Below are 16916 nucleotides of genomic sequence, written 5' to 3'. Positions count from 1 at the left end.
TGATTCAACCGACTGAGCCACCCAGGCGCACCTGGACCATATGTTTTTATACATGCTGTCGATCTCTGTCTTCTGATTAAAGAGTAGAATCTGTAAATGTGTAAAGTAATTCTTACAGTAAGTCCCTCATCACCTTTCTCGTTTCCTGTTATGTTTTCTGTGTCCTTGTTGACATTTCCGTCTTGTTTACACATCGTCTTTGGACTTCCTCCACAGCTTCCTTATCTCTTGGAGCGTTTTTAAGATAGCGGTTTTGAAGTCTTTGTCCAACCCATCTGCCATCAGGTATTTTTCGGGAACAGTTTCTGTTGATCTATTTTCTTCCCTTTGAATCGGCCTTAGTTTCCTGTTTGTTTATGTGCCTTGTGATTTTTTTTTTTCCTCGAGCACCAGACATTTGCATCTAATAATGTGATGATTCTGGAAGTCAAATTCTGCCCCTTCCCAGGGTTTTCTGATTTTCCTTATTGTTTTTAGTGTATTTTATTTTCGTTTGTTTGTCTGACTGTCATAGGCTGTCTCTGTGCTGAGGCCCAGCCTCTCAACCTCAGGCCCTCTCACGCCTTTTCCCTGAGCCTTTCCTTGGGTGTGCGTGGTCCCTTTCTAACTTTCCTCCTATCTGTGCTTCATGTGGACTCTCCTGGCCTTTAATGTCTGGCTCCTGAAACAGGAAAAGGCAAAAAATGAAGAGGGGGAAATAAAGGCATCGGACCTTCAAATCCCCTGAAGGGGGGAAGGGATTTGTAGCAGTGAGGGTGGGGGACCAGAAACAATGGCCACCTGCCTCTTCGTCTGTACCTCTGGGACTGAAAGCAGCAATCAGTGAGCGAAGCATGGATCCCTGACATTTGGAGGCCAGAGGTTTTTGTGCCCACTCTGGCTCTTGCAAGTTGTACACTTGGCTGTTCCAGGAACACGTGCTAAGAGCTATAATTGACCAAAATTAACCTCGGTTTACCACCCAAGCCTTTCCCTGGGCGTTGCAGCCCTTCAACAGAATCCAGAGTTCCAAAACAGGTACATGAGACAGATTCTTCTAGCGCCCTTGTCGGTGGGGAGGCAGATTCCTGCTACTTCTGACGCCGCCATCTTCCTAGGGATTCTGGCAACTTTACTTGTAAAAGCAAAACACTGAGCAACTCAAGTGCACACCCACAGATGAATGGATGAGCACAATGTAGTCTATGCAGACAAGGGAATATTACTCGGCCTTGAAAAGGAAGGAAGGTCTGCAACACGCTACCGGGTGGACACACCTGGAGGACAGTATGGTCAGCGACATAAGCTGCCGGAAGACAAACACTGTATGATTCCACTTCTGTGAGGTTCCTAGAACAGTCAAACCCGTAGAGATGGAAAGTAGCGTGTTGGTCGCCAGTGTCTGAGAGACGGGCAGAGAGAGGGGGAGGGAGGTTCTTGTTTCATGGGGACAGAGTCTCAGTTTTATAAGATCAACACGTTCTGGGGACGGACAGGGGGGACAGTTGCACAACAGTGTGAATGTATTTAATGTCACTGAACTAAAAATGGTTAAAATGGGGGACACCTAGGTGGCTCAGTCGGTTAAGCATCGAACTCCCCTGATTTTGGCTCAGGTCATGAGCTCACAGTTCATGAGTTTGAGCCCCAAGTCATACTTATGCTGACAGTGTGGAGCCTGCTTAGGAATCCCTCTCTCTCTCTCTCTCTCTCTCTCTCTCAAAAATAAATACATAAACTTTAAAAAGAAAAAAAGAGGCCTCCTGGGTGGCTCAGTTGGTTAAGGTTCTGACTCCTGGTTTCAGCTCAAGTCACGATCTCACAATTTATGGGATTGAGCCCTGCATGGGGCTCCACACTGCTTGGAATTCTCTCTCCCTCTCTCTCTGCCCCTCCCCACCTCTCTCTCTCTCTCTCTCTCAATAAATAAATAATAACCGAACAAAAAAAATGGTTAAAATGGTAAACTTTGTGTTAGATATATTTTACCACAATTTAAAAAAACAACCCCTTCTGTTGCTAGTTTACAACCTTTAGTAAAAAGGGAGATCGAAATGCACAACAAATTATTTTAATACAAGAAAACCCATATAAAAGCGATGTATGCTAAGTGCAAAGGAAAATGAGCAGGTGAACCCCACCTGGGGAGGGGGGCGCAGAGAAAGCTATGGAAGGAAGGTGGCATTGAACCCGGGCCAGCGGGCCTCCAGGTGTCTTGAGTCGACCTCACCAGCTGCCCAACGGCAGCGCCCTCGGTGTGACTAATTCTGTTTAAACGACCACTCTTCCCAGCCCTCTCTTCTCACCTTATCCGGCCGGCGGCTCTGTCTGGATCTGTAGCGTTAAATATTCCCAATTGAATTCCAGGCCCGGCGCCATCGACTTCACTGACGACAAAGCTCCTGGGGTGAAAGGCCGGGGGGTCGTTGACGTCGGTCACCTGCACACTCACAGTGGCGCTCGCCGCTGCCTTCCTGGGCTCCCGGAGCCGGCCCCCCTCACAGGAGAAGAGGGCCTCCTCGTTCTCCACCGTGATGACAAGGCGCCACACGGGGTGAGTTTCATAATCCAAGGGCTGCAAGTCCCAGAGAGAGGATCCCATTAGCACCTGCTGCTGCTTCTCTGGCCGGAGAAAGTCCCATGCCCACTATCACGCACACCCCGAGCGTGTGGCTTTTGCGCTTCATTTATTATTTACACTGCCTCTGGTAGTGATCAAAAGACAGTTGCCAGCTCATTTTCAAGTCATTTATGGAGTTCTTTTTTTTTTTTTTGTTTCCTCCCCCTCTCCTGGTTGAAAAGAGCCACCGTCCATCAGAGGGGAATGAAAAATGCAACAAAAACCATAACCTAATGAAACATTAATGTGGCGACTCTGCTATAAAAAGGGGGGGGGGAGCTTAAGGAAATACAGATACTAATGATCGCCGTTACTCAGGGCACTCACTGCCTTAAAAGAATTGAAAAGCCATGAGTATTTGAAATGTTCAATCCCAGGCGTCTGAGATAGAGTCCACCAGAGCCCTGCTATTCACAGCGTGGGAGGGTCCCAGGGGCATCACCCGGGAGCTTGTGCCTCCGATAGATAGAAGCTCAGGCCCCACCCCAGACCTACCGACTCAGGGCTGTCTGTGAACCTGACCCCCAGGCTGACTCACCTGCCCGGACCCAGAGGCACTGGTCACTCCAGGCTCTAGGTGAGAGTCAGACTAAAAGCAATAAAGTCAGACTGCCTCAGTCGGAACCCCTACTCCAGCTGTGAGACTTTGTGAAACAACCCGACCTCTCTGGGCTTTGGTTTCCTCATCAGTCAAATGAGAAGATAATATACTTTCCTGCAGGGCCAGCTCCTCATTAGGCACAGCAGCAAAGTGCCAGGGGCCCACGATACTTTCAGGGGTCCGTGCAAATGTTCTAATGTCTTTTCAACTCAGAAGAAAAAAAAAACAACAGACTCCCAGGATTAGAGAAAATGTTTTAAATATTTTTAGCATATCAGAAAAAAAAAAAAAAAACGTTTTAGGGCCCATATAGATCTATTAAATTTTGTCTCAAACAATAAGAAAATTAAATGTTGAAGTGCTTAACACCGTCTCAAAAAACTAACTTGTAGTATTGATAATATTTTGGTGAGAGGAGAAACGAAGTCCAAAGGGCCGAGGGCCCACGGCAGCAGGGGGTCATGACACAGCCTGCCATCCTCACTTGGACACATGACATGCCACACCTCATGTGCTCGGCACACGGCAGGCATCTCGCTATCGGGACTCCCGCGGCCACTGGTAGGTGCACATCCCCTGATGGCTTTACCTTGATAACATTTAAAATCCCTTCATTGGTCTCGGGGTCAGTCCGAATGTCAAAACGTCCTTCTTCGTCGCCTTGCGATATGTTAAACTTTACCCTCCAAGCTGAGGTAAATGGTAAGTCAGCATCTTGGACCAGGAGACGCAACACGCCCCAGTTGGCACGGCCTTCAGAAATCTGAATCTTATACTGGGAGCGGCCATCGTCATTTCCGTGTCACGGAGACAAAAGCAAGAAAAAGAAAGCAAGGAAAGAAATGCACAACAATGACATGGATATTAAAGATTCTTAGGAAAATAGTGCATTGAGTTTGATTTAACATGGGTATTTATTTCTCTTGCTATTGAGCTTAATCTCAAGTGATTTGAAACTCTGCCTGACCCAGCACACCCAGGTCCTTCCTCTGTCCCTTTCCCCGGTGACTTGTGTCTACAGCTGAATGGCTTTTTTTTTTTAATTTATTTATTTATTTATTTTTGAGAGAGAGAGAGAGAGACAGAGACAGAGACAGAGTGCTGGTGGGGAGGGGCACAGAGAGAGGGAGACACAGAATCCGAAGCAGGCTCCAGGCTCCAAGTCAGCACAGAGCCCGAAGCAGGGCTTGAACCCACCAACGGTGAGATCACGATCTGAGCCAAAGTCGGACGCTCAACCGACTGAACCACCCAGACGCCCTGACAGCTGAATGACTTTGAAAGTACTCTTAAATCCAACTCAATGCACTATTTTTCTAAGAATATTTAAAATAGTAATACACATCCTAGTTTGTGCTGCTAAAAAAAAAAAAAAAAAAAATCCTAGCTCTTCTCCTAAGATGGAACTCTTACGGTTACTTAGATTAAGGCAATCATTTTTCTAACACATGTAGATCTTGAACTTGTTAGTCAATACTCAGGTGACAAGATAATTTCTCTTTGACAAGTATATCGAAACTGGGTGCATTTTCCCCACCCTTACTTCAGAGCAGAGCTTTTTACTAAACCAGAGAAAGATTTTGAAATAAGGTTGAAACATAGTTAAGTATTTTTTTTCAGTTATTCTATACTGTTTGCTGAGGTGTTTTCATCTGAAAACATTTCAGCTTTGGTCTATTCTATTTCCTTTCAAAGATTTTATTTTTAAGTAATCTCTACACCCAACATGGGGCTTGAATGTACAACCCCAAGATCAAGAGTCTTACGTTCTACTGACTGAGTAGGCCGGGCTCCTCTTGTCTAGACAATTAAAAAAAATTTTTTTTTAATAATACTTTCTCAAATAATTGTTTGTAGCATTTATTTATTCAACAAAGGTTATGATGTGCCAGATTCTATCTTAGGTGCTGTGAACAGGATTGGCAAAACTCCATCCCCAGGGAGCTGATGATTAAGAGTGTGTGTGTGTGGGTGTGGGTGGGTGTGTTGGGTTGGGGGGTGGGAGGGAGGGGTGCTGGGTTGGGGATCTCGCTAGGTCTTCCAGAAAGTTCTCACTGAGAGGGGTCAGGAGAAAGAAGTAAAGTGGATATTTTTCTCAGAAAAATTCATATAGAAGAGCACAAAATACAAAATAGGGGACAGCTCCTGAGTGTTTTTAGCAATCTTGCAGATCTCAAATGGCGTGGCATTTCCAAATGGTCTGGAACAGTGGGTTCCAGTGCTTTCTTCAAGCATGGGGATGTGTAGCATGTGAAATCCCATGTCAGTCTATAAATCAGATGAGCTGAGAAAGGCAAAGCCAGAACCCACCTGCTCATCTTCCCTATTCTAGAGCTCTGGATGTTGGTTAAACACTCAGGTCTAGATTCTCACGAACTTGCCCCCACTGCCCGGGGAATGTTGGGCAGTGTATGCAGACATGTTTGGGTGTCACAATTGGGAGGTCCATTGGCATCTAGTGGGTAGAGGTTGGAGATGCTACTAAGCATTGGGCAGTGCACTGGGCGGACTCCCCTGACCCTACAACAACGAATTTGCCATCCCACGTCAACAGTGTGGAATTGAGAAATCTCATGGACAGTGAGCACGGATTCTCTATCTTCTCTGTGCCTCAGTGTCCTCATCTGTCAAATGGGAATCGCGTGCTAGTCCCAGCAATTGAAAATGAAAGCATGCCTGTAAAAGTTCTGAGCACAGGATCTAGCCCAAAATAGTAAAAAAATAAAAAATAAAAGTAAGCTCCCCAGTCTATTATTGAGGGATTCTGTATCAGCATGGCTGGCGTCTTCTTTCTAGTTTAAGTTATTTTGGAGAATGACATGTATCTTTGGGGGTATGGCCAATCCCCTCAGCAACACTGAGCCTAGCACTTGAGGCTGTTTCTGTACGGACTGGGCATTCGGGGCCAGCCTGGGTGCCTTACGTTCTCCTGGGTAAACGTGGGCATGTGGTTGTTGCCTTCTTCCACGTTGATGTGAACCGTGGCCGTGGATGACAGTGGTGGTTCTCCAAAATCCCTCGCACTGACTAGCAGTGTAAACCGAGGAGCCGTCTGTGTGGGGAGGAAATGAACAGTCAAGCCCTTCAAATGCAGCAAAGGGAAATATTAAAAAAACAATCCACTATAGGTGCCTTTGGGTGGCTCAGTCGGTGAAGCATCCAACTTCGGCTCAGGTCATGATCTCACGGTTCGTGAGTTCAAGCTCCACGTCGAGCTCTGTGCTGACCGCTTGGAGCCTGGAGCCTGCTTCCAATTCTGTGTCTCCCTCTCTCTTTGCCCTTCCCCTGCTCACGCTCTGTCTCTCTCTGTCTCTCAAAAATAAATAAATGTAAAAAAAAAATTAGAAAAAAAAATAATCCATTCTAACGATCTCAATAGCAAGCCTAGCCACAGAGGGTTTTCTGCTGCAAACATAAATCCTAAGTCTGGGGCTCAGAGATAGAGAACACATTTCATTTTTTTAAAATAATAAAATCCACATAACCTCATAATCTAAGCATCCTGAGAGTTGTATTTCTCCACTGATACGGTCGATATGGAAGCCACTTTCTTTCAGTATTGGCGTTTGAGAAATAAGGAAATAAAGGACTTCAGAATTTGGAGTATTTTCTTGATCCAAATCAACTGTTAACATCCGGAAAATAGGTTGACCTGGAAAGAATTGTTTTAACGGTTACTGTTGACCAAAGGCAGCCTATCGACCCAGTAGAATGACGATCCTTTTGCTAAATGGCATTGAGGCATACACCAGAATGGATTAAATATTTATAAAATCAAACTACAGACATACTATAAAAAATAAAGAGGAGGGGCGCCTGGGTGGCGCAGTCGGTTAAGCGTCCGACTTCAGCCAGGTCACGATCTCGCGGTCCATGAGTTCGAGCCCCGCGTCAGGCTCTGGGCTGATGGCTCGGAGCCTGGAGCCTGTTTCCGATTCTGTGTCTCCCTCTCTCTCTGCCCCTTGCCCGTTCATGCTCTGTCTCTCTCTGTCCCAAAAATAAATAAAAAACGTTGAAAAAAAAATTAAAAAAAAAATAAAGAGGAATATTTAAATAGTCATAAGAACCTTCTCATCACGACTGCAAGCGCAGGAGACAGGAAGGCCCGAATTCATAGATCAGACAGGTTTTTAAATGTGTGGCAAAAACAAAAAAAAAACTGCAGACAAAACTTAAAAAGAAATGATAAGCCAGGAAAACATATATAGGGCAGACATAAACATTCTTCATATAGAATAAGAAGGTTAAAATCAAGGAGAAAAACGACAGGCACGCCAACAGGAAGTAGACAAAAGGGAGGAACACGTGGACAGGAAACCTATCGACACAAGCAAGCACTCAGTAATCAAAGACGGACAGCAGCCAGGCCCCCTGGGATGTGCTGGGAGGTGACTGGAGCAGAATACTTAAATGTTGTGTGCCGTGGTTCTCTGCATTTATGCCAAGTAAACGACGCTTGAATGGGATGCAGATTTAGCTCAAAAACATTCACGGAAGCATATTTTGTGAACATAACATGAAGTGGGGACAAAACATACATGTCTAACAATAGGAGGTTAGTTACTGTAAAAACACATCCATGAGGGGCGCCTGGGTGGCGCAGTCGGTTAAGCGTCCGACTTCAGCCAGGTCACGATCTCGCGGTCTGTGAGTTCGAGCCCCGTGTCAGGCTCTGGGCTGGTGGCTCGGAGCCTGGAGCCTGTTTCCGATTCTGTGTCTCCCTCTCTCTCTGCCCCTCCCCCGTTCATGCTCTGTCTCTCTCTGTCCCAAAAATAAATAAACGTTGAACAAAAAAAAAAAAAATTAAAAAAAAAACACATCCATGAAATAAAGTATTACACAATAGGATGCTGTAGGAGAACACTGTTTACAAACAGCAGAATTGCACTTTTAGAAGAGAAAATTCATAAATCTACCCACGTAAAAAAAATACACCCGTACATTTGTAAATATTTAATATACAGCCATTTACACTTTGCACTATGATAAAGATGAAAAATGTATGTATATATACATATATGCATTTGTGCTTATATATAAAAATCCGGGAATATATACACATAGGTAAACATAACATACAGTGTGTTTACATGCACACATATATAAAATGCAAAGAAAAATACTGAAAAGAATATAAACTAAAACATTAATGATACTTATCTCTAATTAGAAGTATTAAATATGCTTTCTATTTCAGTCTTAATTTCTTGGAATTTTCTGAGTTCTCTAAAGACTATTTTGTGAAGTAAATCATGCTTTTCTGTTATTAAAATAGATGCACACTCTAGTATGAGTGGTTTGGAGTTAAAGACTCACAGAATCTGTAGCTCAGAAACTCTGGATGGCATCTCATTGTCATTTTACAGGCAAGAAAATACAGAGACTATCCGGGAGCCTGCCGTTCAGCTCAGCATTCTCCCTCGTTGCATTTGGCTTATTTTATTTTATTTTTAATTTTTTTAACGTTTATTTATTTTTGAGACAGAGAGAGAGAGAGCATGAGCAGGGGAGGGTCAGAGAGAGAGGGAGACACAGAATCGAAGCAGGCTCCAGGCTCCGAGCTGTCAGCACAGAGCCCGACGCGAGGCTCGAACTCATGGACCGCGAGATCGTGACCTGAGCCGAAGTCGGCCGCTCAACTGACTGAGCCACCCAGCCGCCCCTGGCTTATTTTAGACTGGTCCTTACCTATCGGCTTTTCCGACAGACACGATTTCCATATCATTTTTATTGCCAATACGAAATGAGGCTTACAAACCTCCAAGCATTTCACTGGAATCCAGGGCCTGCAACCTTCAGGATGTGAACAGTAACCCGTCTCCCTGAGGATCAAGCACCCCCTCAGAATCAAAGCGGGAAAAACCTTTATGGAGCAGAGCAGAGAGGACGCCCCACTGCACACACCTGCAGCGTGGTTCTCCTTCACGCTGATGTTAAATTCCTTCTGAGGGAACTGGGGTGCGTGATCGTTCACATCACCGATCCTAATGTTGAAAATCAGGGAACTGTCCATGACTCTTCCTGATAGGCGATCCAGAACATCAAAGTAAACCTAGAAAGCAGAGAACTGTATTAACCTTGCAGGATCATTTTCTGGATGCTGCTGCTCAAATCACTGTTCGCGTGCTCGTATGTTTTGCCTCCGTTCCTGAACTTGCCGGGAAGTTTCTGAGGGTAGGGATCACGTCGCTGTCCTTCGCCATGTGACCCCAGGGACCGAGCACAGGGCTGGCACAAAGATTGTGGGACAAACCCATGCACTGACCGGAAAAGTACACCATGAGTTACAATTAGGTTCTAATCTCAGTCTCTCTACCCGGGTAGTCGTGGCCAGATTGCATAGAAGCCTCGGCCGTGTCAGCACGGTCATGAAAAATACATACGCTAACCAGTATTGCTGAAATGTCGCGGAGAGCAGACACTTAAAAGTTTTGGGGAAAAGGAACGTTGAAAGTAATTGGCACCGCTGTTGACCTGCGGTGGGTTCTCAAAAGGCTACTGCTGTTACTTTCGTGCTTGAATAAGGAGGGTCCATCACCCCAAACAGGCAGCAGGAAGTCTTTGCTTTCAAAAGATCTCGGATTGATACTTTAGGCTTCTCTCCCTTTGCTTTCTTAAGAACCTTGGAAATTAAACTCAAACAGAAAGAAGGAAACGATAAAGATATATCAATAAAGTTCAAAATAGCAAAACAGAGCCAAGAGAACCAAAAGCTGGTTTGCGCCCCCATGTAAATTTTGGCACAGCTTGTTGATATGTATGAAAAGTTCTGCTAGTCTTTTGATCAGTCTTGTGCAGAGTTTACAGATACATTTGGAAAGAATTATCCCCTTAATACTCCATCTTTCAATCCATAAACTCAGTCTATCTTTTCATTCAGTTAGACCTCCCTTGATTTCCTTCATCAGTGTTTTATAGTTTTGAGGAAACATATACTGCACAGATTTTAGATGAATACCTAAGCACTTCGTCTGTTTTGGTGATATTATAAATGATATGGTTTTTAAAATATTGATTTCCAACTATTCATCGCCGGGATACAGAAATATAATTGATTTTTATATATTAACTTTATTTCCTGGGACCTTGCTAAAATCGAATTTCAAAGGTTAAAAACAGGCAACGTTTTGAACAGACCCGTTTTCTCCAGAGAAGACGTACAGGTGGCAAAGAATTCTTCATTCCTTTGGTGGTTTCTTACAAAACTAAACATCCTCTTACTGTGCAAACCAGCAATCATGTTCCTTGGCATTTATGCAAAAGAGTTGAAAATTTATGACCACCCCAAAACCTGCACACAGATGTCTGTAGCAGCTTAATCATAGTCCTCAAACATCGAAGCAACCAAGATGCCCTTCACTAGGTGATTGGATAAACAGACTGTGGTCCCTGCAGACAATGGAATATTACTCAGCACTAAAAAAGCATGGAGTATGGAGGAATCTTCGGTGGCCGTTGCTAAGTGAGAGGAGCCAATCTGAACAGGCTCTCCACTGTGTAATCCCAACTATACGACATTCTGGAAAAGGCAGAGTATGGAGATCGCAAAAGGATCAGAGGTTGCCGAGGGCTCAGGAAGGAGGGATGGATGGATGTGGGGAGCACTGGGGAATTTTAGGGCAGTGAAAATACTCTGTACGATACTGTAACGGTGGATACGTGTCACCACACATTTGTCCAAACCCACAGAAGGTGCAACACCGAAAGTGAGGCCTAACGTGAACTAGAGGCTTCGTTGATAACAACGTATCATATTGGCTCATCCCCTGTCGTAAACTCAGCACCCATGCACGATGTTAATAAGGGAGGAAGCTGGGTGGGGTGCGGAGGGCATGAAGGGCAGGCAGGCGCTCTGTACTTCCCACTCTACTTTTCTGTAAACCTGAAACCGCTCTAAAAAAAAAGGTCTACTAATTTTAAAAAGCCCCTATGTATAAAATAAAAAGTGGGCAACCATATATATTATGTATTTATATGTTCCTAAATATGGAACGCTTCACAAATATGCGTGCTATCCTCCATCCTCACACAGGGGCCACGCTAACCTTCTCTGCGTCGTTCCAATTTTAGCCTGTGTGCTGCGAAAGTGAGCACCATATATAGATAGATATAGATATAGGTATAGATACAGATACAGATAGATATAAAAATATATATAACATATATCTATCATATATGTATATATTTTAAACTAAGTCTAATGAGACTTGCTGCTGCATCTCTGTTGCTCTAGGATAAACAGTGATTTGATCTGTTGAAAGCTGATCGATTGTGGGGGAAGAATCAGCGGTGAGAGAGAAGTTCAGAGTCCCAGGAAAAGGAGTGGGAAGGGGGACATTGACCGGAGGACCTCTCAAAGCGGACGACCGTCTGCTATGGCAATATTGGTTTCTCAAGGGTTGGCTGGTTGTAGGTGCGGAGCCCGGCTCGGGGACGCTGAGCAAGCACGGGGTTTATTCTGGAAGAAGCAGCTTCAGGGAGGCCTGGGGCTGAGCTCTTACACAGATCACCTCCTTTCTACCTCAGAGAAGCCCTAGAGGGAGGCATCCCCAGCGCTCCACTCTGCAACGCCGAGAGGTTCTGCGGCTGTCCACTCTCAGCTCAGCCCAGGTTCATTCCAAGAAGGTGTAGACTAGACTACACCACCAGCCAGGTCTTCACCACTCCCCTGCATGGCTCCCCCAGGGCCCAGAGCAGGCAGCTTCACCAGACAGGGGTCTCAGCACTTTGACAGCATCGGGCAATGATCTCTCCACCCCTCTCCCGGAGCCCACGAGGTCTCCGAGGCACGTACCTCCCTGGGCGTCTTTTCTGCAGACACGTTGCTTCCTCATCGGCATCCACCATGGTGGCCCCGCCAGGTGTCCTGCAAAGTGGCCTGGGCGTGGGCTCTGCTGCTTAGCTGTCTCCTCTCCCCTACAAGACTACTGAACCAGTCCGCCCCGGGGAATCCAACATACATTTTTAAATTTTTGAGCAAGCAAATTGGCTTTCTCACACACCATTTCCACATGCTCTTCCATAATTTATGACTGTGCTGGCTGCCGAATCATGCGGACTTCTGGCTCCGAAACGGCACCACCTGTAACCCTTCCACTTAAAACTAAGAACCGCGTGTTTGTTTTACGCTTATTATCTTATGTTCCATGTATCATCCTAAAAGCGACTTCTGAGACAGTAAGTTCTGTAAGATGCCCGAGAGGCAAAATAACTATTTATTCTTTGACAAGGTGCTAAGAGTTTCCGGCGCCTCCGAGCTGCATTGGAGAGAGGAAGCGTCATGGATAGTTTCTGCACTTGGGAAGGGTTTTCAGCCTTTTGTTATGGCCTTAAGATTTAGATCTTGGATGACACACCACAGAGCAGTGACGTGACGGAGGGGTCCATGGCTGTTTAAGTGGCACATGCAAGATGCGTACTCTAGTCACTGGTGAGCACGCGGAAATACCTTAAACGCCGAACACACAAGACAAAGTCACTTACGTGCAGGGGCTCTAAATAGGCAAAGATGGGTGCGTGGAGATCAAGACCCACAAATGACTATTTCAAGGAAAGAAAAGAATGATTTTCTTGAGTGTATCTGCAGCCTATGGGATTGCGCATATTTTGATATAAACGGATGAGATTCCTATATAGAAAAAAATCTGGTTTTTCCCCCCTTTCCAGCTGTGTCTTAAATCTTCCAGCAATTCTCAGCCGCAGTTTACCGCCCTCTTGTAGGTTTACGGAATTAACAAGAAGATAGCCCCTCAACCTCCCCTCAGCTCCCAGTCACAGGTTTTTAAATGCTCTGGCTGGTTCCAGTGACCCCTCGCTGCCCCCCAAGAACACAGCAGCGCTGCCAGGAATGGGGCTTTGCCACCTCCTCGGGCTGACTGCGTGCCTAACACGCCCCAGCTTTGGGGACAGCCAAGACCCAGAAGTAGGTGGTGGACCTGGAAGGCCCGGCTTGTGTGGTGTTTCGGTGACACTTGCTTGTCCCACTCTTTGCGGCTGGGAACGCTTCTCATTGGCCTGTCTTGTGGCTCCCTAACGAGTAGGTTAACCCCTGCGTGCCAGTCTCCTACATCCGCTGCAACAACTTACCCCAAACCGGGCGCCTTACAACAAAGTGTGTTCTCTCGCCCTTCTGGAGACCAGAACCACACCCGGGGGCAGCAGGCATGGCTCCCTCCATGGGAGGCTCTTAGGGAAATTCTGTCCCGGGTCTCTCCCCCAGCTTCGGGTGGCTGCCGCCAATCCCAGTGTCCTTGGCCTGCAGGTGCATCACCCCAGGCTCTGTCTCCTGCTTCTCCCCTGTGTCCTTCTTGGTGTCCAAATTCCCCTCCCCTTATAAGGAGGCCAGTCACTGGATCAGGACACGCCCTGATCCAGTATGGCCTCGTCTTAACTTGATGACATCTGCAAAGACCCTATATCCAAATAAGGTCATATTCACAGGTACCACGGGGAGGACACGAACCCCTCTCTTTGGAAGACACAGCTCAACCCACAACACCCTCGAAGCAGAGACTACATGCCACTGTGCTCATTCATTCATCCAACATAGTTAAATGAAAACCTACAATGTGCAGAGCCCGACTCCTGACCCGGGGGGTAGTGGCACTGGAAAGGACACTCCCTCCTCTTAGAATGTGCATCCAGTGGGGAGAATGGCCACCCACAGAGAACCAAACACATGTCAGGTATGCGCTTCAGGCGATGAAAAGTATCAAGGAGACCGTGAACCAAGAGCGTGAGACAGGGAGCCACGGGGTGGGGGCACGCCTCCAAATCCCCACCCTGAGTCTTCCCTCATGCAAGTTCACAGTCAAATGAGGGGCCAGCTAGCAGGCGATCACAGAACTCAGTGTGAAAGGACGGCTGTGATAGTGCATTGGGGGATCGGGCAGAGCGCGGGCTGGGTCTCCATCTGGCTGGGCAGGTCCAAGCACAGGGCCCAGAAATCCTGATAGAGCAGGACCCAGGGGGACACCGCTCAGGTCCCCACGTCTTCCCCGTTTGCTCGAATTGTTCCCTGGGACCTCCCTGTGACGTGCCAAACTATTCCATCTGGGCCTCACGTGTCAGGAAACACTCTTACGGATTTGGCTTCGGCATCATCTGCTGCCGGCACGAAGTCCCACGTTAAACCTTGTGAAACCCAACCCTCAATAGGTCAGTAAAGACGTTAAAGGCAAACAACAGCAACCAAATCACAACAGCAAGACCAAGAACACAGCACTAAATGTTTTGTTTCCTCCCTGCACGGAGTCACGCCCACTATTTGTGGGAGCCGCCCCACCCCCCACCCCCACCGGGCTCAGCGGGTAGAAACCATGGACCAAGCTTCCCTCTCCTGGGAGCTTCTTGGAGACACAGAGTCTATGCTCCACGCTGACTTGCGGAAACAAAATCTGCATTTTCCCAAGATCCCTCGGTGACCTGTTTGCTCATTCCAGATTTAACGGTGCTGCCCCACGGTCCCCCTATGACCACTCTATATTGCTTCTTTTTAACAGACACTGCACGTTCCCTAGATGGGGCAAGGATTTCTATGAATAGTGAAGACCCGGAAAGTCTTCTGTGCAGGACTTTTGGAGTTTGGGGAGAATTTCTGCCTGTTTAAAAATTAGAGACTCAAAGCCTATCAATGAGTTAAGGGCAAATATTCTATTATGTATATAAATGGTTTGAGATCATTGGAGACAAGGTATTTAAATTATGTCTTTCGATGTTCTTTCCCACCCTGAAGGAGTTAATGTGCAGATAAGCTCAGTGTCCAGCAGAAGTCACAACATAACAAAGGCGAAAATGTCCTACTATCCCTGCGAGGTGAGGCTGGTAAAGTAACACACACCATGTGGTTTGGGCATTTTACTTTACAATTTCCTTTCCTGGCTTAGAGCCTGGATTTCAGATTCATAGTAGACCATGGTGTTGGGGTTATGAGATCATAAGAAACACGCGGGCTCACGATGAGAAACTGTCACCAGGTATACAACTGTTCATCCATCAGTCGTTAGATAACTGTGGACTCTGCCTGGAGCTCCTGCCCACATATTTCAACAGTGACTCATCAAAAATCAGATTAGCCCACTTTGTAAACATCCTATAGCCCTATCTCCAAGTGCTTTTGGATATCCTGATCGTGCTGGGAATCCAGTCATCGGAAGGAAGATCCGTAGCAGCTCCCATGAATCCTCTGAGTCCAGAACTTTAAAAGAACATTACAGAGTCAGCCTCTCTGCCCACGCATACTTTTAAAGCTCACCGTGGTGTATAATATACGGTCTCCAAGGACGTGACGTGTGGACAGCTTCACTAATGCCTGGCTGATACAATATTCCCACAGCAGCTTCACAATAAACCCAAGCTTAAAATATATCAAGTTTTAGGTACCGTGAAAGATGGCGTTGTCTCTCGATCCACGGGGCGGTGAACGTACACTTGTCCGTTCTTGTGATCTTCTATAGAGAACAGCCCAATCTCTGGATACTCATCCACACCGGGACCACGGATCAAATACATTAATGACGTGTTCTGAGACATATCATTGAACAGCTGAAAAGGCCAAAAAAAAAAAAAAAGGTGGGGGGGGGGGAGAAAAGAAAATGAGAATAAATCACAAGGCGCATTGAATATCAAGGCTAAGATGCCAGGCGCATTGGGGCCCAGAAGCCTCGGGTCCAGCCTGTCCCACGCTAGGGGCCCAAGCAGGCGCATCGCAGCCTGGGTTCTGAGGCAAGCACCTGACTGAACGACACACATGTCCCTCCCCAGGGAAAGAACCCTAGAACGGTACCCCCTTCACAGGGCACGGGCCCCCAATCTTTCAGGATTTACACGCCCTGCCCCAGGGAGGGGGCTGTGCCTTACTGTTGAACCAGAAAGGCAGCTTGCAGAACAATATACGTATGGCAATCCCATTTGTCAATACAGACTCACATTAGTGAGGCTATGGAGAAGAATCTGGAAGCATACGTAACGATGTGTTAACATTGATGATCCCTTCAGGGAGAGAGGAGAAATACTCATAAAGCTAACATTTCGAAAGGCCATAGAGTGAGCCAGGTCACTATACGCCTCACTTGCCCTGGCCTATTTAATCTTTAAAACAACTCCATAATGGAGGTGCCATCATGGCCTGTACTGAGCAGACAGGGAGCAGCTAGTGTATCTAACTCCTATACTAGGGATACGGTACCTCGGGAATAGGAGCCCACTGTGTTCCCCTGACTCTTATGAGGATACAGTTTTAACCACTGAGCCCTGAAAACTTTCTGTATGTTTTTTTTTTTTTATGTATATAGCATCTACTATCTTTATGAACACTGCAAAAAATACAAATTGTTTTCATTTGTTTCTCGAGAACCCGTAGGATGTCGGAGCTGTAGGGACTTAGTGACTCAGTGCATAATGCGCAGGTGCATCAGGTCAGGACTGTCACGGGAGGGAATGACACGGGCCAGGCGGAAACATTCCGGCACTGCGACACCGTCAGGTGACCGCTTTGGCGCGTGGGCTGGCACTAGTCCACAGAGCGCGGGAGGCAGCAGGGAGCGGTGGGGACTGTGGGTAACACGAGCCCCACCTCGTTGTTGCTCCGTGTGGTCACATTTTCTAATTTTCTTTTTTTTTTTTTTTTTTTTAAAGTTTATTTATTTTTGGGACAGAGAGAGACAGAGCATGAACGGGGGAGGGGCAGAGAGAGAGGGAGACACAGAACCGGAAACA

The 16916-nt window shown here is 46.5% G+C and overlaps 1 protein-coding gene and 1 pseudogene across 1 annotated transcript in view; both read right to left on the bottom strand.

Moving 5' to 3' along the window:
- CDH26 (cadherin 26) overlaps positions 1-16916 on the bottom strand; it is a 42579-nt gene that overhangs the window by 16997 nt on the left and 8666 nt on the right. Inside the window, 6 exon segments of the mRNA XM_025932471.2 lie at positions 2286-2554; positions 3790-3975; positions 6124-6252; positions 6686-6852; positions 9105-9252; positions 15582-15743. Of these exon segments, the coding sequence (XP_025788256.2) occupies positions 2286-2554; positions 3790-3975; positions 6124-6252; positions 6686-6852; positions 9105-9252; positions 15582-15743 (1061 nt within the window).
- LOC112869728 (U6 spliceosomal RNA) lies at positions 11181-11294 on the bottom strand (annotated as a pseudogene).

The sequence above is a fragment of the Puma concolor genome, chromosome A3 (genome assembly GCF_028749965.1).
Source record: "Puma concolor isolate L17-30 chromosome A3, mPumCon1.1.hap2, whole genome shotgun sequence".
In the NCBI taxonomy this organism is placed as follows: Eukaryota; Metazoa; Chordata; class Mammalia; order Carnivora; family Felidae; genus Puma; species Puma concolor.
Note: the sequence above shows the minus strand (reverse complement) of the source record. Positions and strands in the feature narration are given on the sequence as shown.